The sequence below is a fragment of the Cetorhinus maximus genome, chromosome 6 (genome assembly GCF_964194155.1).
Source record: "Cetorhinus maximus chromosome 6, sCetMax3.hap1.1, whole genome shotgun sequence".
Classification (NCBI taxonomy): Eukaryota; Metazoa; Chordata; class Chondrichthyes; order Lamniformes; family Cetorhinidae; genus Cetorhinus; species Cetorhinus maximus.
Window position 1 is genome coordinate 28,762,299 of NC_135884.1, and position 20,766 is coordinate 28,783,064.

General features: G+C 42.4%; 1 protein-coding gene across 1 annotated transcript in view; it reads left to right on the forward strand.

Moving 5' to 3' along the window:
* Positions 1 to 219: 219 nt before the first annotated feature.
* The window catches only part of LOC144681673 (ninjurin-1-like), a 41,482-nt gene continuing 20,935 nt past the window's right edge, over positions 220 to 20,766 (forward strand). Inside the window, exon 1 of the mRNA XM_078543492.1 lies at positions 220 to 364. Coding sequence (XP_078399618.1) covers positions 296 to 364 — 69 coding nt within the window. The 5' untranslated portion in view covers positions 220 to 295. The remainder of the gene's footprint in view (positions 365 to 20,766) is intronic.

Sequence of the window (20,766 nt, forward strand, 5' to 3'; positions counted from 1 at the left end):
GCAGTTTTTCAGCCCATGAAGTATTTTTTTTTAGGACGAGTGCAGTAGTTTAAGACTCACTAACTTCAGAAAAGTTTACACCGAGGCTTTATAACTTCGATTTGAAACTCAGTGGTGAACGGGAAGCTCCTGGTGGAATCGAGCCCACTAGGTGGAGTTTCCCTTTGGCGCTGGTCCGGCCACTGACTCCGGGGCCGCCCTCATCCTGTGGCCACGAGAGCGTTACTTTCCGGCCACTCGGGCGCCGAGCTTTTCCCTGCACGAGACACACATTCCCTGGGTCCCGGACAAAGCGATGGCAACTGAGAACCTGGAGCTGAACGGCGATGCTCTGAGCGGCAGCAGAGACGCGGCTGTGGGTGAGGTAGGAGCGGCGGAGTCACTGAGTACAACACACACACAGTCAGCCCGCTACACTGCGGCCGCAGCCAGAGCCCAGCGCAGCGCAGCCAGAGCCCTGCGGACCCACAGCCAACCCACTGCTGGTCACCGGCCGCACCACCACTGGCTGCTGCTGCTGGCCGAAGGTGGACATGTTTGGCTTTTGCTCCAAGAGTTAGGCCCCACTTCCTTCCATCCAATCTGCAAACGCTCCATTGTAATGTGCAGATTCTAAAAATAGCACCAGGGGGAATGTGAAAAACATACATGGAGACGCGTCCATAAAGTATTTCATTTGACACTCCAGAATGGACCAGTGGTGTTTGCATTCCAATCGGCTGACATTGGGAAGTACTTTCCCACATATCGGGGGTAAAGACAGTTATTGACCTCTCTGTCTCAATTTCTGGTGATAGACTGTCCACTAATATTCATTACAAGCCTACCGACTCCCACAGCTACCTGGACTCCAGCTCCTCACACCCCGCTTCCTGTAAGGACTCCATCCCATTCTCTCAGTTCCTTCACCTCCGTCGCATCTGTTCTGATGGTGCCACTTTCAAAAACAGTTCCTCTGACATGTCTTCCTTCTTCTTTAACCGAGGTTTTCCACCCACGGTGGTTGACAGGGCCCTCAACCGTGTCCGACCCATCTCCCATGCATCCGCCCTCACACCTTCCTCTCCCTCCCAGAACCATGATAGGGTCCCCCTTGTCTTCACTTATCAACCCACCAGCCTCCGCATTCAAAGGATCATCCTCCACCATTTCCACCAACTCCAGCATGATGCCACCACCAAACACATCTTCCCTTCACCCCCCCCGGTGGCATTCCACAGGGATCGTCCCTTCTGGTACACCCTGGTCCACTCCTCCATCACCCCCTACTCCTCAACCCCCTCCCATGGCACCTTCCCATGCAACCGCAGAAGGTGCAACACCTGCTCCTTTACTTCCTCTCCTCACTGTCCAAGGGCCCAAACACTCCTTTCAAGTGAAGCAGCATTTCACTTGCACTTCCCTCAATTTAGTCTACTGCATTCGTTGCTCCCAATGCGGTTTCCTCTACATTGGAGAGACCAAACGCAGGCTGGGTGACCGCTTTGCGGAACACCTTTGGTCTGTCCGCAAGCATGACCCAGACCTCCCTGTCGCTTGCCATTTCAATACTCCACCTTGCCCTCATGCCCACATGTCCGTCCTTGGCCTGCTGCATTGTTCCAGTGAAGCTCAACGCAAACTGGAGGAACAGCACCTCATCTTCCGACTAGGCACTTTACAGCCTTCTGGACTGAATATTGAGTTCAACAATTTTAGATCATGAACTCTCTCCTCCATCCCCACCCCCTTTCTGATCCCCCTTTTTTTCCCAATAGTTTATATAGATTTTTCTTTTCCCACCTATTTCCATTATTTTTAAATGTATTTCCATCCATTGTTTTATCTCTACCTTTTAGCCTATTTCGAACCCTCCCCCCCCCCCCCCCAAAACTAGGACTATCTGTACCTTGCTTGTCCTGCTTTCTACCCTTAATTAGCACATTCCTGATAATATCCCCACCTTCAACACCTCTTTGACCTTTTGTCTATGACATCTTTTGGCTATCTCCACCTATCACTGGCCCTCTATCCAGCTCTACCTGTCCCACCCCCCGCTTAATTTCACCTCTTTTCTATTTTTACTTAGTTCTGTTGAAAAGTCATACGGACTTGAAACGTTAACTGTGTTCCTCTCCGCAGATACTGCCGTACCTGCTGAGTTTTTCCAGGTATTTTTATTTTTGTTTTGGATTTCTAGCATCCGCAGTTTTTTGCTTTTATAAAGACAGTTATGTTGGTTAAGAATTGCTCATACTCCTGGTATGGAGTGAATGAATGAGGCTGAAAGCAAAATACTGCAGATGCTGGAAATCTGAAACAAAAACAGAAGATGCTGGAGAAACTCAGCAGGTCTAACATCTGTGGAGAGAAACAGTTAACATTTCGAGTCCATATGACTCCTCTTCAGAATTAAAGAGAAGTAAAAATGTGGTGAACTTTATACTGTTTAAAGATCAAAAATAGGATAAAAAGTGGGGATATAACATCTCTTCTCGACCCTCACCCCTTTTATCAATATTAATTTTAAAAAATTTTTATCCACTTATTTGTATTTATTTTCATTTTTATTCATTGTTTTATCCCCACCTTTTATCCTACTTTCAATATTTTCCCCCATCACTGTCCCCTCCCCCCACCCCACCCCCACAAGGGCTATGTGTCACTTGTTCATGTTGTTCTTTCCAGTTTGCTTACCCTTGTCCTGCTATTATCGCATTCTGCTTTCTTACCTTAATGCCACCATCAGCACCTCCTTTCACCAGTACCACTACCATTGACTCCCCTTTGTCCTTTTGTCCATGACATCTTTGTCAATCTCTCCTTTGTCCCCACCTATTGCTGGCCTTCTATCCAGCTTCACCTGCTCCAACCCCCCCCCGCCCCCCCACCTTAAACGGTATAAATTTCATCACATTTTTACTTCTCTTTAGCTCTGAGGAGGAGTCATACAGACTCGAAATGTTAACTCTGTTTCTCTCCACAGATGCTGTTAGACCTGCTGAGTTTTTCCAGCATTTTCTGTTGTAATGAATGAGGCTCATTTGGACAGCTTTGCTGAATACATTTCCATTTCTCACTAATTTCATCTGAAGTTTTAGGCAATTGATGAATGTTAACTGCAAACAATTCTTCCAAATTTGTGTAGATTTACATCACTAATTAATTTATTGTTGCATTATTTTGTATCTAAGGTATGAGGGCTTTTCAATAATACTTCTACTCGGCAGATCAATGCCGAATGGTCAGATAATATCGGATTAAGAATGCAAACCTGGAGATGTTTGAATCCTGAAAAATATTAATGATTCCTAGAAGTTGTTTTTTTTTTAAACAGTCCATATTCTGTGATCATAGCATTCAGATATCATTTTGTTGACAACAGGTGTCACAATGTGCATGTGATGTGTAGAATTATATTTTGATGCACTCAGGATGGGTGTGACTGGCAAATCTGGCATTTATTGCCCATCCCGAGTTACAACTGAGTGGCTTGCTAGTCACATACAGGTCAGACATGCAGCTAAGGACAGCAGGTTTCCTTTCCTGAAGGACATTAGTCAGCCAGTTTTTTTAAAAAATCATTTACCGGATGTGGGTGTCACTAGCTATTTGCCAAACGCTAATTGTCCTTGAGAAGGTGGTGGTGAGCCACCTTAAATTGGGAGGTCATTTCAGAGGGCAGTTAAGATTCAATCACATTGCTGAGAGTCTGGAGTTACATATAACCCAGGGAGGATCAGGATGGCCAATTCCCTTCCCTAAAGGACATTGGTGAACCAGATGAGTTTTTAATGACAATCAATAGTCACATAGTCATCATTACTGGTATTTACTTTTCATTTGAGATGTATAAATGAACTGAATTTAAATTCTGCAGCTGCAGTGCTGCTACTTAAATTCATGATCATTTTGTTCAAACCTCTGGATTACTAGTCCAGTTACATAACCACTGGTCACCATTCCCAGTGATCTAGCAATTTTATAACAATCTGACTGCTTCATAGTCACTTTTGCTGATAAGTTTTTTTTATTTCCAGATATGTTAAATTGAATTCAAATTTTTAAACTACCACATACTTGGGATTAATAGTCCAGGCTTCTGGATTACTAGCCAAGTGACATAATCTAAACAAAAGCACATCACAACCATACCCTGATCACAGTATGTTTAACCAAAGAATTTTGATTGTCATTCAATTGCTCCAACAGCACCTAGTAATCCACGAGTACCCAGTCAAAGAATAAAGTTGACACTTGTATAGAAAGGGACAACATGGAGTGATTCCAAGTAATACAGAACCATATGATTGAGTCCTGAAGAAGCCAAATTGCACTTGAAATGTTAACTGTTTCTCTCTCCAAATATGCTGCCAGACCTGCATGGACTTCAGTGGTTCAAGAAGGCAGGTCACGACCATCTTCTCAGGGGCAATTAGAAATGGGCAATAAATGCTGGCCCATCCTGTTAATGAAAAATGAAACCTGCTGTCCAGCACTTCCTGTTTTTATTTCCGATCTAGAATTCACAGTATTTTGCTTTTTTTAGCGATTGACTACAGTTAAAGGTCATGTGATCTTATGTTCTAACAGTATTGGGGACTCACAGATGAGATTGCAACCTCACAATTTTCTGAGTGAAGTGAATTATTTATAAATATGTGATTTGAATTTTGTGGGCATGGAGGTTTATTCTCTTCTGGTATTTTGATGACAGCAGCAATCCAGATCGCCGTCAAAAATCAGGGCAAAGGACTTCACCGACTATTCTGCAGGGGGAAGGGTGTGAGCCAGAAGTTGATGCACATCCGTACCAATGGCATAGGCAGGTCTTGAGGTCCTACAGTTAGACTTTCAGGAGCTAGGGAGGAAGTTTAAAAAGTGGGCCCTCTGGATTATTCCCACTGAGTTGAACTAGGAAGATAGGGAGGATCAATGCGTGACTTGAGGCATGGTGCAAGAAGGAGGGCTTCAGATTATGGGGTATTGGGATCAGTTCTGAAGCAGGAGGCACCTCAACAGGACTGGAACCGATGTCCTCCTGGGGAGGTTCACTAGTGTGATTGGGGAGGGTTTAAACTATATTGGAGGGGGTGGGCACCAGCATATAGAAGTAGAAAAATGGAAGAAGGTGCATAAAGAAGTGTGTTGGACAGTGCTAAAGAAGGAGATAGTACTATATTAGAACTAGGAGTAGGCAATTCAGCCCCTTGAGCCTGCCCTGCCATTCAATACAATCATGGCTGATCTCATTTTGGCCCCCACTCCAATTTCCCACTTTCTCTCCATAACCTTTCAACCTATTACTAATTAAAAATCTGTCTATCTCCTCCAATTTATTCCGTGTCCTGGCATCCACTGCACTCCTGAGGTCGTGAATTCCACGGATTCATGACCCTTTGAGAAAAGTAATTCCTCCTCATCTCTGAATTAAATCTACTGCCCCTTAGCCTAAAACTATGGCCTCTTGTTCTAGAATGGCCCACAAGGGGAAACATCTGCTCCACATCTGCTTTATTTATCCCCTTCAGCATCTTATATACCTCAATTAGATCTCCTCTCATCCTTCTAAACTCTAGCGAGTATAGCCCTAAACTGCTCAATCTCCTCAAGACAAGCCCCACATCTCTGGAATCAATCTAGTGAACCTCCTCTGAACCGCCTCCAATGCAACTACATCCTTCCTCAAGTAAGGGGACCAAAACTGTGCACAGTACTCCAGGTGATAGGACCAGAATGGTTATAAGCAACCCAAAGATAGATTTACAATGCGTGTATGTAAACAAAGTGTGGTGATAAGGTTGGTGAGCTACACACACAATGTGCATGGAAATATGAGGTAGTGGCAGTAGAGGAAACATGGCTTAAAAATTGTAAAGGCTGAGTGCTTAATATTTATGGATACAAAGTGTTCAGAAAAGATAGGGAAGGAAAAAAGGAGGTGGGGTGGCAGTACCGACGAGGAAAGATATTGTAGGGTTGGAAATACAGGATGTCCTTGAGGACACAAGGACAGAATCCATTTGTTTGGAGTTGAGAAGCAAGAAAGGTACGATCACACTACTGGGGATATTTTATAGGTCTCCAAATAGTGAAACTGATAGAGGAACAAATCTGCAGGGAAATCAGATGTGTAAGAACTATAAAGTGGTGATATTGGGTGACTTCAGTTGCCCAAATATTAATTGGGATCATGTTAGAGTAAGGAGGGGAGGGAATCTCTGAAAGCTGTTCAGAAGAACTTCCTTGACCGGTATGTTCTTGGTCCAACTAGGAAGAAGGCATTGCTGGGTCTGGTGCTGGGAAATGAGGTGGCTCAAATAGACCAAATGTTTTATAGGGGAGTCCTTGGGTAAGAGTGACCATTGTATCAGAAATTTTAGATAAATAATAAAGAGCAAGGAACAATCTAAAGTAGAACATCAAAATTAGAGGGCTAACTTCAGTGGGTTGAGAGGGGATCTAGCCAGAGTAAGATGGAACCGAAGAATGATGGGAAGAACCAGCAGAACAATGGGTGATCATTAAGGAGCAGATACAGGAGGTACATTTTCAACAATTTGGAAAGGTAGAACAATCAAAGCCAGGGCTCCATGGATGATAAAGGAGATAAAGAATATGATGAAACAAAAAATGGCACATGATGCATTTGAGGCAAATTCTTCAAGCGAGAACCAGGCCAAATATTATGGACAGCTGTAATTATTATGAACGGTGAGCATTAAGATCCACTTAATTCATCACTACTGCAATCCAACCTCCAGCTCAAAACATTCTGTCCAGACAAAATCCAGACTTGTAAGAAAAAAAAACTAAAACAGTGCTGCTGGGTGTTATTAACAGATCAATGAATGTAGTCTAAACATCTGGTATGCCCACAACTGTGCTTTACTAAACTCCCAGTGACATAATTGGATGAGATCCTAATTGCCAGCAAAAAATGACCCTCATCTGCAGAGTCAGGACTGAATTGAACATATGTTCCAAGGTGAAAAGACGACATTACTTAACCACTGCAGCATTTAATTCCCCAATAAGCTTCAGTTGAATAATAAGAGAGGCCTTAGTCAATTTGCAAAACCTAAATCTTTCAATGTACAAACTTTGCAGTGATGTAAAGAGAATAATTATTTAAAATGATGCAATAAACAAAGACCTCTATTTTATTACACTCCTTTTACAATGCACAGAATATCCATTATACTAGAAAAAATGTGCCGGGATAGAAAATGTTAGTGAATACACAAGATTAAAAGGAGAATTATTTCATATTAAACCAACTTCAAAAAGGTGCAGAAAGTTTGGTTTACATATGGGCTGAGGGGTGCTAATGATGGGAATGAAATACTTTACATTTTTTGACACCTTTAGAGAGCAACCCTTCCTATGCTAGTGATCATTTTTCACACCAGGCATTCTGTGACCTGAGTGAACTTCAAGCTATTTTGTTTATGCCGTTTATGCCAGTAGCAATTGTACTAACACTGCTCAAGTTTATATCAAATTAAGGTGATAGCGTAAACTTTCATCTCACCAATCTAGATGGGATGTGATCCAAAGTGCCAGGCTGAGTGTTCAACCAACTGTGCTAATAGATGCTGTCTATTAAATAACATTTGTCCAGCAAAAATAACAAAAATTGTGCACAGCATCGTGAATGCTGCAAAAAGAACTTTGGTTGATATTTTTTGGAGATGACAGTTCAACTGCCAGGGCCAAAAGGGGTTGGCAAGGGGTGGGGGTGGGGTGAGTGGCAACCCTGCATCAGTTGGCAGGAAGTTCTCGGCCACGTTTTACAAGCAACAGCCAATCAAATGGTTGCTGTCCCAATCAGAGGGCCCGCAGCCTCCGCAGTGTCACTGCTACAGGTGACCACTGCTCTGTTGCTTAGGACGCATCAGTGGAGATGCGCCCTCACAGACAGGTAAATGGGGGCACAAGGGCCAGTCAGGCAGGCCTTGGCCAAGTTGTTGCTGTGACCAGGCGGTGCTAATGCCGCAGGGGGCCAATTGCTGTTTGCTTTGTGGTGGGGGGGGGCCTTTGTGGGCCAAAGAGTGCTCAAGAAGGAGGGACCCTCCAGGAGCCTACTAGGAGGCTTCCAGGATTTACCTGGCAGTCTTTCCGCATGGCGAATCCTCACACCCCACAGGCTCCATTGGCTCAGTTGAGCTCCAGGTGGGTTCGGCCATCTGCCATCTTTCTCACCACAGAAAAAACTTGTATGGCAAAGGAAAGTGTCAGGAATGCCACCTGATGCCTTCTTGCCTCTGGTCTGTCCCCAAAGGCTCCGTAAAATTCCAACCTTTGATCCAGAATATAGATGATCGTAGAAACAAGCAGTATTACTGTTAAATGTGACTTTCTTTGGACATTTATGATCATATAATCAAAGGGAAAACATTGGAACATCAATATTTATATTATTTTAGACTCTGGAACGCAATGTAGAATAGAAATTTCAAGCTAATCAAACTTCCCTAAAATCAGCAGGACGATAACATACTAGCAGTAAAAGCCACATGATAATGTGAACAATTTCGCACTTCTGCAGTTTCAAACAGCTTTTTATTCACAGACAAATCTGGATGTTTAATGAAAGTTGTCTTTGAGACAAAATACTTCCTTGCGTCGTAAGCCACAAACTTGCTGCCAAGATAGTTGTACAGTCTTACCAGCATGCAATTATAAAATATAAAAATGTACAGGAGAAAGTATTAATATGGTTACAAGATTAAATAGGAAACCTGGACAGCTTTTCATTCCCAGATGCGGGTGAATATGGAGGTGGGAGTGCATGGAAATCCATGCCACTGGCCAGCATTTGCCGGCACCATCCCACCACAGGCCATTTTCCCGAGGGCAGGAAAAGGGTTAGCAGGATAGATAGCTAGTTAAAGGCCTAGTAAGGCCTATTGACTCTGGTCTTCACGAGGCACAGGGGACGAAGCCAACTGCCTGAAGGCGGCTCCTGGTAGTGAACTGCGGAGGGATGGGTGCCATCCTCCAGGCAGGCTTTGGGCCCTTCCCAGTTGCTTGACTTCAGCTGCAGCTGGAGACCACATTGTGGAAGGGTTCTAATGGGGAGCTGAATGATGGAAGTGCGCTCTCTCTCTCTCTTGCCTGAAAAGGCAGGCTGCTATTTCCTCTAAGCTGAAGGGCCCTAATTGGCCAATTTGAGAAAACTTACTGCCTGGTGACTCTTTCCTTCACAGTGCAAGTTTGCGACCCCCATTGTCCCCCAACATTGGGGTCGAGATCCAAAATCCTGTCCCATATTTCAATCGAAGGGGAAATAATTTTAGCCAGAATATTAAATCAAATGAATATTTTAAGTTTTTAAGCTGCTGTAGGCAAATTGCTACTTTGGTTCAAAAAGTCAACTTCACACAATATGTTGATATGAAAGGATTTACAGAATGTTTATAAATAACTATTTTGTCATGTTGGACTCTGGCATGAGGTTGGAGGAATATTTTGCAACTCCACATATAAAGTTAAGATAGAAGAAAAATAAGTGTAGTGGATGTTTGCAGTTTGTCTGTATGCCTACTCATGTAATGTCTTAATGTAACTAACTAACATAATGGGGATAAAGTCATAGGTCATTACCGGCCTGTCTCCTCCACGTCTGCATCGTTACCTCTGGAATTGATCTATGCTTGGCCCCCTCCAATTTCTCAGCTATCTGCTGTCCTCAGTGACATCTTCTGGGGACACAAAGCAACGTTTTACATGCATGCTGACAATACCCTGTTGTACCTCAACATCACAATTCTCAATCCTTCCAGTGCCTCTGTGTTGCCAGTCTGCTTGTCCAACCTGGGATTTTTTCCAGGTAAACATTAGGAAGACCAAATACATTTCCTTTAGCTCCAGCCACAAACTCCATTCCCTAGCCATCAATTGTGTCCCCCTCTGGTTCAGCCTGAGACAGTGGCCACAAACTGCTTTATGGCTTCACTGTCCTATTTGACTGAGAGCCAAGCTTCTGATCATATTCTGTCCATCACAAAGCCTGCTTTCTTCCACCTTCGTGATGTCATCCTCAGTATTTACCCCTGCCTCAGGTCATCTGCTTCTGAAACTCTTATCTCGTCTTTTGTTACCTCCAGATTCAACTATTCCAGTATTATTCTGACCAGCCTCTGATTTTCCATCCTCGAGTTTTGAACACATCCATAAGTCGTCTTCTTCTGCCCATATCCTAATTGGCTGTAAGTTCATCCCTGTATGTTGGCTCCAGGTTCAGCAATGTTTCAAATTTAAAATTCTCATCCTTTTTAAATCCCTCCACAGCCTCGTCCCTCCCTATCTCTCTAAGGTCCTCCAGCTGTACAACTCCCCAAGACCTTAGTGCTCTCCAGTTCCAGCCTCTGGACCAATCTCTTATTTTCCTTCATCCCACCTATGGCAGTTGGCCCTTCAGCTGCCAAGGTCATCAGCTTAGATTCCTTTCCTAAACCTCCCTTCCTCTCCAACCCTTTCCTCCTTGATAAGACATTTCAGAAAATATACCTCTTTGACCAAGCTTTAGGTTACTGTACCTCCCTTATGTGAACTTGGGGCAAATTCTGCCAGATAATGGTCCTGTGAAGTACCAAGGGACATTTTACTTTGTTAAAAGCACTATATATAAATGCAAGTTGTTATTGGTTTTGAAATTCTCACTTCCCATCCCTGTCTTCAAATCCTTCCATGGTCTCATTGACAAAGTCCCGCCCCCACTCCTCCAGCCCTAGACCCTCCCAGAACTCTGCCTTTTTCCAACTCTGGCTGTGGCTGGCGAGCATTTCTTCAGCTATCTCAGCCCAAATCTCTGGACTTCCCATTCCAAACCACTTTCCTCTTCCCTTAAGACTCTGCTGAAAACCTGCTTATTTGACCAAGCACAAAAGCAAAGTACTGCAGATGCTGGAAATCTGAAATCATAAACAGAAAATGCTAGAATCACTCAACAGGCCAGGCAGCGTCCATGGAGAGAAAGAGAATTCACTTTTCAGGTCACAATCCTCTGAGAACTTGAAACATAGGGTGGAATTTTCCAGCCTCACCCACCACCGGGATCGTCTGTTCCTGCCAGAAACCAATGGACTTTTTGCTGGGCTGCCGGATCTTCTGCAGTGGGTCCTTTCATGACAGGGCCAGAAAATCCTGGCCCTCGACTCTATTTCTATCTTTACATCTGTTGCCTGACCTGAGTATTTCCAGCATTTTCTCTTTGACTTGACTAAACATTTGGTCATCTAATCTACTGTCTCCTTCTTTGGCTCAGTATTAATTTTTATTTATTCTTGCTGCTGCTGTGAAATGTCTTGGATGTTTTGCAATGTTAAAGGTGCTATACAAATGCAAATTGTTATTAGTATACAAATGCACTTATTACTCATTAATTCATTGAACTAATTTACAATGCCTGAATTTAATTTGTTGCTAATCATTTCAGAAGAGAGATATAATTAACACTTTAGGTTACCAGGGTTTTAAATGTCTTGACAGCTTGAAAGCTCCCTATGTCAGGTGCTTTTGACAGGTCCTCTTGGCAGTTTTGACAGGTCTGTTGACCGTCCCAATGAGCTTGACAGTTAATAAGTTTATGCACTTTTACACATTCCTACTTTTAGCAATCCCAAAGGACACCTTACCTCCCCCAAAGGGTACCTGATCTACCCCAAAGGTTTTTGGGGACCAGATTGAAAAGTGCACCTCCTCAAAAAGGCTATCCAAAGATGCGTGTAAAAGTTCAGACCTGCTGTTACCAGGTCTACTCTGCACACTTCGGGCTTCACACTCCTGGGCTAACAAATTCCGACTTGAGTGCAGGCAACTGATGCTTTAAATAGCCAGCTGCTTCTGTGAACTGTGCATGTGCGAATTGAGAACCACCCCTATTCCTGCCTCCACGAAAATGGGCAGTGCCGCGTTCGGGGGCGGGACTTGCGATTTCTAAGCGTACCCGCTTTTTTCGCCACAACAGAGAAGCACTCTGTCGTGGCAAAAATCCATTCTGTAGTCTAATATTCTGACAATACCTCCCAGTATTTCACACTGACTAGACACACTCAGCAATTGTCCCCAAATCATTGTGGAAGTGCAAGATTTAATTCAAAGATATTCCAGCATCGGTGCTCTTCTGTGGCTTTAGGCACTATCTGGGTGGGAATTTCTTCAAACAGATTTAGGAAAGTTTTTTCTATGAATTGGCCAGCATATGCTGCAGTATAAAAATGAATGGATGTAAAAGAAGCAGTTATGAACATAGGCAACTAGGGCCTAAGGAACTAAAAAATATGCCTTCAGTTCCTCTTTATCTTCTTAAAAGAAAATTAAGTTTGAAGCATCTTCTCTGCAGAGTAAGAAAGAGGAATTTTGGAAACTTTTGACTTTTTAAAGTAGCAGATTCTGATTCTATTTAATTTTAAAAAAATCAAAGATGTAGCAAATACAGAGCTGGCCTCAGTAGGGAGAAATGCTGAGAGAAAAACACTAGCAATAGTGACTTTGGATTATGCTGCACCTAAACATATGGACGTAAGTGTTCCTTCTGTTCAGATTGGACGTATCTGCAGGAAATGTGCATTCTCAGGTCTTTTGTATGGTGGCACTATATCTCAATCAGCTAGGTGATTTTTCAGCAGATGTAACTCAGGGACGGTACAAATGATCAAGGAGATTAGTGAGTAGTGAGGTTCTGGTGTAAATCTGGCTTAAGTCACCTGCAGTGCGACACATCTCTTACACCAATCTTGACTAAAAATCATAAGAAAATCTGAACCTACTTGGCTAATTTTACAGAATTGCTTTCTCAGGAGAGCTTACCTATCTGGAGAACATAATAGAAAATTGCAGATGAGATCCCCTTGATTTAAAATGAATGGACAGAGGAACATGGAGAGCACCCCCTTATTTTCCTGACTTGCACTTTTTGCTGGGAGCATGATTTTGAAAACTCCACCTTTTACACTTTGGAGATACAAAGTCAGATTAAAGAATACTTTGTGAACTTCATTTGAACCATCTTGAAGAGAAAGTGGGAATTAGCAAGATATAGTATTCCTCTGCAACACTTATATGGCATCAAACCCCTTTCAAAGCTTTCAGCAAGCAACTTGCTGCAGAGTTATAGGGACAGGCAGCTTTATCAATGCAATCTGAGTTTTGTTAAAATGCCTGCATATCATTATAATTCAATTACAGAAGTGCATATTTATCTTTGGTTTTAAGATAGGAAATAAATGGGTTTTTCCTCCAGCAGGCATCATTTGTTTTTCCATGAAAATGTATAAATAGCCTTTAGCGCAGAAAGAATTTGGAAAACACTATCTATGAAGAAATGTTATTCCCACTGTGACTGGCTTTCATGGTTGCCAAATGTCCGTAGTTTTAAGTTTGTTAAATTGTTTGCTTCAAATCTGTTAGCAAAGCCAGGTGTTTCTGTTGTTCTGACAGATTTACCTCCACCTTGACATGGAAAACAGCAATTTTCAGAAAGTAGGATTAACTTGTATTTATGAACTTTTCATGAACTTCCTGAAGCACTTCACAGTAATGAGGCCAATGAGTGATGTGGAAAACCACTGAATTTGATCTACTTGCTGAATACTCCATGAAATAAATGTAATTCTGTGTAGCAAAGGAAGATACCCTACGAGAGATTAGGTAGCCTGGTGATGCAACAAGCTTGGGAAGTATTAGTACAATGGAGGTCATCGTTTTGGATTTTTATTACAAGGAGAGCGTTGTGAATCAATAGCACAGGGATGTAAATTTAATGGACCATTTGGTAGCTTTTTCACAAAATTTTATTGTACGGAATGATAACAGCTGCCAGAATAGTTCCACGAAAAGAAATCGTTATACTGTGTCGGCGACATATTAATTGTGTGAAGGGCTTTCTCATGGAGAGGTAGAAAGATGGGCTGGTGGAAAGCAAGCCAGTGCACTGTTGTGCCTTCTGCTAGCTGGATGCAGAGCACCATGGAAAAAGATTTGCATTTATAAAGCAAACTCAACACCCCAAACGTTTTACAGCAAATTGAGTTCTTTTTTGAAACGTAGTCACTTTTAATATAGGAAGCTTGGAGCCAACTTGGGCACAGCAAGTTCCTATAACCAGCAACATGACTGGTAGAAGCTGGGGTCAATTTGCTGTTCTGCTTTCTTCACTGAAGGCAAACTTGTATTAGCTGTTGACATGGGAGCTTTAAAGCTTGGGAAAATTAAGAAAACCTAAAACAAGAGCAAATGTCATGCACAGAGTCTTGCAAAAAGAGGTGGAGTTTCACAGCCCTTCCCACCGGCAGGATCTCCTGATCCCGCCGAAGTCAATGGACTCTTGAATGGCTTGCCGCATTTTACTGCCCTGCCCGCCTCCCTCATCCCATGACAGGGCTGTAAAATTCCACCCAAGGTTTCAAAGTAAGAGATTCACTTCAGTCTAACAAGAGAGGCAGATTATATGGAGTTGCATCAACAATTCTATTGGGCAGTGAGTTTAATATCTCCCAGAGGATGAGCTGACACAGGATAGCTTTCTATGTAAATCATACCAGAAAGCTCAAGGAACTAGATCAAAAAATATAACAGTATCTCTACAGTGATAAAATCTTAAAAATGACGCATAAATTGCAATAACAAAGTTTATTGAGATATCAAGTAAAGTATCAGCAAAATTAATCATTTTGTTCCACTGACACCATATAGCCTTTGAACTTGTGGATCATTTCCTTGTCTGGCTTGCATTGTAGAAACAAGGGCTAATGTTTCTCAGTAGTAACCGAACCCACTGATGATACCAGCGGTTCATTCCAACTCATTGTGTAGGGGGCAATTCTCAATGCTTTTGTTCTCTTATTTATATATAGTGGTAGTGATATTATAGGAATAGCAGAGATTTCTGTTACAATCTCTGTCGAGATTGATAACATTTTTAAAAAAAACTCAAACATCCAGTTAAAAAGATGACACAAGATTTCATGTTGTAAAATTTTTACTGAAACAAATAACCAAAAACACTATAGACTACATTTCTTTTTGGTAGGCAACTTATACTTTAAAATACAAAAAGGAATCTTCCCCTTTATACTTACACCAATTGCACTCTCCACAGAATTACAGGCCTCTTAGCAAACAGTCTACATTTGTTCCCAGTTTCCAATGGGTTCCTGTTCTGCTGTATATTAACTTTGAATGGCCGTCTCCACAGTTTTCTTCAGTTTTCAGAGAGTCCCTTAAATCCAGCAATAAAGCCCGTACTGATGATTCTTCTTCCCTGACCATGCCAGGATGAATCTCCTGGAATCTGTAGAAGGCTACAGGATGCGTCTCATCGACTAGAGACCGTCTCCTTCGTGCAGCTGACTGTGGTAGTTCAGAAAGCCATAAACAGCTTCTTTTCTCTATTCTTGACCCCAACACTCTTTCATTTTAGAAGTAAATGGACAATTTACAGCATATTGTTCACAACCCAATACCTATAACACCTTTCTGGAACTTTGGGAGATACAGTGTACCCATTGTGAACTCAGACTGCTGCCATTGTCTCCAAGCATAAATACCTTGCATCTTGCAGTTAAACAATCTGAGCCTTCCTTTGATCTCTAATGATCAAACCACCTAGGATTACTGTCAGGCAGACTTCAGGTCACTTGAACCCCTTTATTTATTTATAAATTTAAAGATACAGTTCTGAAACATCATAACTTATAAACCTTAAAATTGTAACACTTTTTGATTAGTAAGAGGGAGCCACCTCATCTTGGTTAGGGTGCTGCTGCTACGGGATAGGGCTTCTGCCCACCCTGGAGATACAGCATTCCCAATGCTGGCTCCAATTACAACCCTGGGGTCAATTACATGTGGCAGACAAACTGAGTGAAGAGACTCAGTAGACTTGTCAGGCCTCAGGTGACACACAGGCAGCCTGTGAGTTGTCCATAACACATTTTCACTTGCTGATGGGACCTGCACTTTTACAGGCCTTATGCCCTGAGGGCTCAGCTGCCAACTCTGAGCGCTAAACATGTTACAGAACAGCCCCGGCCCCAGCATTTGAAGGCTGCAAATGCCAGAGAATATGGCAGAGGCTACACTTCCTATATTTATATGTCACTATATGCCTGCCAACCTTTTGATGGGACTGGTCCCCAGAATATGCCTGCAAGTTATCTAGAGTAGCTTTCTGCTTCTGCTCCCATCAGAACTGTTTTTTAAAAAAAGTTGGTTTAGGGGGGAGTGGAGAACGGGGGACGTGCGTGATTTTGGTAGAGGCAGAAAGCCTCAAATCAAAAAGAACCTTGTATTCCACAATACTTTGGGAAGACCCTGATAGCCCTACTTGTAAATGTTAATGGTTAGTGATCTAAGCAATAGAATTCTGTAACCCTGTTTCATGATTTGCAGAAAACCTCTTTTTGCTTCTGGATTCAGTACAGTCCAAAGTTGTACAGATGAATGAACTTAACAGTTACCTGCTGCCAAAATTACTCTTACCTCTTGCAGAAATTTGGCAAGACTCTTTTAATGGAGATGACCTAAAGAAACACAAATGGCTAGAGCGCCAGACAAATCATATGTATCCCAGAAACATGAGCTTCTGTGGCTTCCCCTCAATGCCATTCATAGCAATGAGTCAACAACAGTTTTCTTTATTCTGGAAGATGCATATATAGTTAACCAATGCCTATGAACCAAGGGTTGTTGGAGTAGAGGTTGCACTCTGTGAGGTCTGTGAGTTGTCTGTTGCAATTCCAGTACAATTCCTCCCAAGTCATATTATGCTCCCAATTACTGACACAGTAAAGTTTGTGAGATGTCAGTATTCATCTCCATATGCAGTTCAATGAGGCTGTGCTGTCTAAAAAAAAATAAATTTTTGTTGCATATTTTATTGAGTTTTATATTTTATTGAGTAGTTGATTTCCCATTGCATTGCTCATGGAAAATTGTGCATCTTTCACTCAGTGAAACTGTGCTTCTCTCCCATTCTGTAATTCTTTGTTTTCTGCTCTTTCCAACTACTTTTCTCTCTCTCTCTTTTAAAACATCACCATGTTTCTCTGATAATTTTTCACTCTTGGGCAAATGCTGCTTAACTCCAACTTCTCTTTTACCCTCTCTTTCTGCATATGTCTCAGATTTTTTTTCTACTTTTGAGAGGTATTTCATTCCCTCAATAAATAAAGTGTCCCCATGTTTACAGCTTTTATTAACTTTCTTCCACATTGCATTAAGTAGCTACTGAATGAGCATGATATTTATCTGCCCTTCAAGGGGACCTGTATAAGTTGCATATAAACAAGTTGATCACATTAAAGTTCAGAACAAAAACAGAATTACCTGGAAAAACTCAGCAGGTCTGGCAGCATCGGTGGAGAAGAAAACAGTTGACGTTTCGAGTCCTCATGACCCTTCGGCAGAACTGAAGTATAGTTAGGAGAGAGGTGAAATATAAGCTGGTCTAAGATGGGGGGGCGTGGGGAGAGAGAAGTTGAGGGTGGGGTGGCTGTAGGGATAAGCACGCAGTGATAGGAGCAGATAATCGCTTTTTGTTTTTATTACATTAAAGTTCAGGCCTGGTCCCATGTTTGACAATTAAACCAAGAGAATCTCCCTTATAAAATTTAGACCATTGTCTACATGGCCTTTATTTAAGCTGCATGAAACACAATGAGAACCAACAGATACTTAAACTCATCAATCATTCATGATGGCATTAGAATTTAAAGAGGCCTCATTTCTTTTGGGTCTGCTGCTAATGGAAACCACAAGGCAGTATTGCTAGAGGAAGTAAGGACATTTAGCGTTCTTAAGAACATGAATGGGTAAAACAAAAAAGATTTAAATTCCAAAGCTAAGTCTTGAGACCAGAGTTTCCTTATATATTCTAAAATGATTTTTTTAAAGTTGGACATACAAAAATAAACACATTCCAGAATTACCATTACTTGTATTAACGTTTGAGGTGAGGGATGTTAGTGTCAGAGAATAGAATTTTTTTTACTTCATACGTCCAGTGACAATATCAAACTGACCACAGAGGCTTGTGCCACTGAGGGTTGAAGCTCGTCAAACTCGTATGGTTTCTTTCAGCCAGAGGGAAAGAGCCTGGACAGAAATTTCACCTAGAACATAAAGCAAATATTTGAGGCAGGAAGGAAAGTGGAAAAGAAGCGTGTCCCCTCTCAGTTTTATTAGGCACAACTTACGTCTTCATTTTCCCACCCCTCACCCTGTAAGCTGCTGAATTGCCCCAAAATATTCACCCCAAATTAGATAGGTGATGTAGCAGATTTGCATGCTACAGTTTAATATCTGGGAATGTGTCTTTGAATCTACTCAAAATAAATAAAAGAAGGGTTTAAACTAAAATGGCAGGGGGATGGGAACCTATGCAAGGAGTCAGAGGAGGGGGAATCATGGACAAGAACAAAAGACAGAAAGGGGAATAAGAAAAGTGATAGGCAGAGAAATCAAGGACAAGAATCAAACAGGGCCTCAGTGAAAATAAGTGGGAACGGGACAAGTAATGTTAAAAAGACAAGACTTAAGGCTTTGTGCCTTAACGCGAGGAGCATTCGCAATAAAGTGGATGAATTAACCACGCAAATAGATGTAAACAGGTATGATATAGTCGGGATTATGGAGACATGGCTGCAGGGTGACCAGGGATGGGAACTGAACATCCAGGGGTATTCAGTATTTAGGAAGGACAGACAAAAAGGAAAAGGCGGTGGAGTTGAATTGCTGGTTAAAGAGGAAATTAATGCAATAGTGAGGAAAGATATTAACTCCGACGTGGAATCTGTATGGGTTCTGAAAAACACTAAGGGGCAAAAAAATTGTTTATTCCTGTCTGGCGCAAAAGTTAAACAGGAAACGTGGCCAAACCATGGCTTACAAGGGAAATTAGACATAGTAGTAGATCCAAGGAAGGGGCATACAAATTGGCCAGAGAAAACAACAGACCTGAGGATTGGGAGCAGTTTAGAATTCAGCAAGGGATTGATTAAGAAGGGGAAAATAAGAGTATGAGAGTAAGTTTGCAGGGAACATAAAAACTGACTATAAAAGTTTCTATAGGTATGTGAAAAGAAAGAGATTGGTGAAGACAAATGTAGGTCCCTTACAGTCAAGAAACAGGAATTTATAATGGGGAACAAAGAAATGGCTGACCAACTAAATACATACTTTGGCTCTGCCTTCACAAAGGAGGACACAAATAACATACCAGAAATGTTGGGGAATGCAGGATTTAGTGAGAGGGAGGAACTGAAAGAAATCAGTATTAGTAGGGAAATGGTGTTGGGGAAATTGATGGGATTGAAGGCCGATAAATCCCCAGGGCTTGATAATCTACATCCCAGAGTACTTAAGGAAGTGGCCCTAGAAATAGTGGATGCATTGGTGGTCATCTTCTGAGATTCTATAGACTCTGGAACAGTTCCTACAGATTGGAGGGTAGCTAATGTAACCCCACTATTTAAAAAGGGAGGTAGAGAGAAAACAGGGAACTATAGACCAGTCAGCCCGACGTCGGTAGTGGGGAAAATTCTAGAGTCCATTATAAAAGATTTAATAGCCGAGCACGTGGAAAACAGTGGCAGAATCGGACAGAGTCAGCATGGATATACGAAAGGGAAATCATGCTTGACAAATCTACTGGAATTTTTCGAGAATGTAACTAGTAGGGTTGATGAGGGGGGGCCAGTGGATGTGGTTTATTTGGACTTTCAGAAGGCTTTCGACAAAGTCCCACATAAGAGATTGGCGTGTAAAATTAAAGCACATGGGATTGGAGATAGTGTATTGAGATGGATAGAAAACTGGTTGACAGACAGGAAACAAAGAGTAGGAATAAACGGGTCTTTTTCCGAATGGCAGGCAGTGACTAGTAGGGTACCACAGGGATCGGTGCTGGGACCCCAACTATTCACAATATATATTAATGATTTAGATGAGCGAACTAAATAAAATATCTCCAACTTTGTAGATGACACAAAGCTGGGTGGGAGGGTGAGCTGTGAGGAGGATGCAGCGATACTTCAGTGTGATTTGGACAAGCTGAGTGAGTGGGCAAATGCATGGCAGATGCAGTATAATGTGGATAAATGTGAGGTTATCCACTTTGGTGGCAAAAACAGGAAGGCAGATTATTATCTGAATGGCTATAAATTGAGAGAGGGGAATGTGCAATGAGACCTGGGTGTCCTCGTACACCAGTCGCTGAAGGTGAGCATGCAGGTGCAGCAGGCGGTAAAGAAGGCAAATGGTATGTTGGCGTTCATAGCGAGAGGATTCGAGTACAGGAGCAGGGATGTCTTGCTGCAAGTATACAGGGCCTTGGTGAGACCACACCTGGAATATTGTGTGCAGTTTTGGTCTCCTTATCTGAGGGAGGATGTTCTTTCTATAGAGGGAGTGCAGCGAAGGTTTACCAGACTGATTTCTGGGATGGCGGGGCTGACATATGAGTAGAGATTAAGTCGGTTAGGATTATATTCGCTGGAGTTCAGAAGAATGAGGGGGGATCTCATAGAAACCTATAAAATTCTAACAGGACTGGACAGGGTAGATGCAGGAAGGATGTTCCTGTTGGTGGGGGAGTCCAGAACCAGGGGTCACAGCCTGAGGATACGGGGTAGACCATTTAGGACTGAGATGAGGAGAAATTTCTTCACCCAGAGAGTGGTGAGCCTGTGGAATTCGCTACCACAGAAAGTATTTGAGGCCAAAACACTGAGGGCAGAATTTTTCCGTTGGGGGTGGGGCCCGCTCGCCGACGCGGGATGA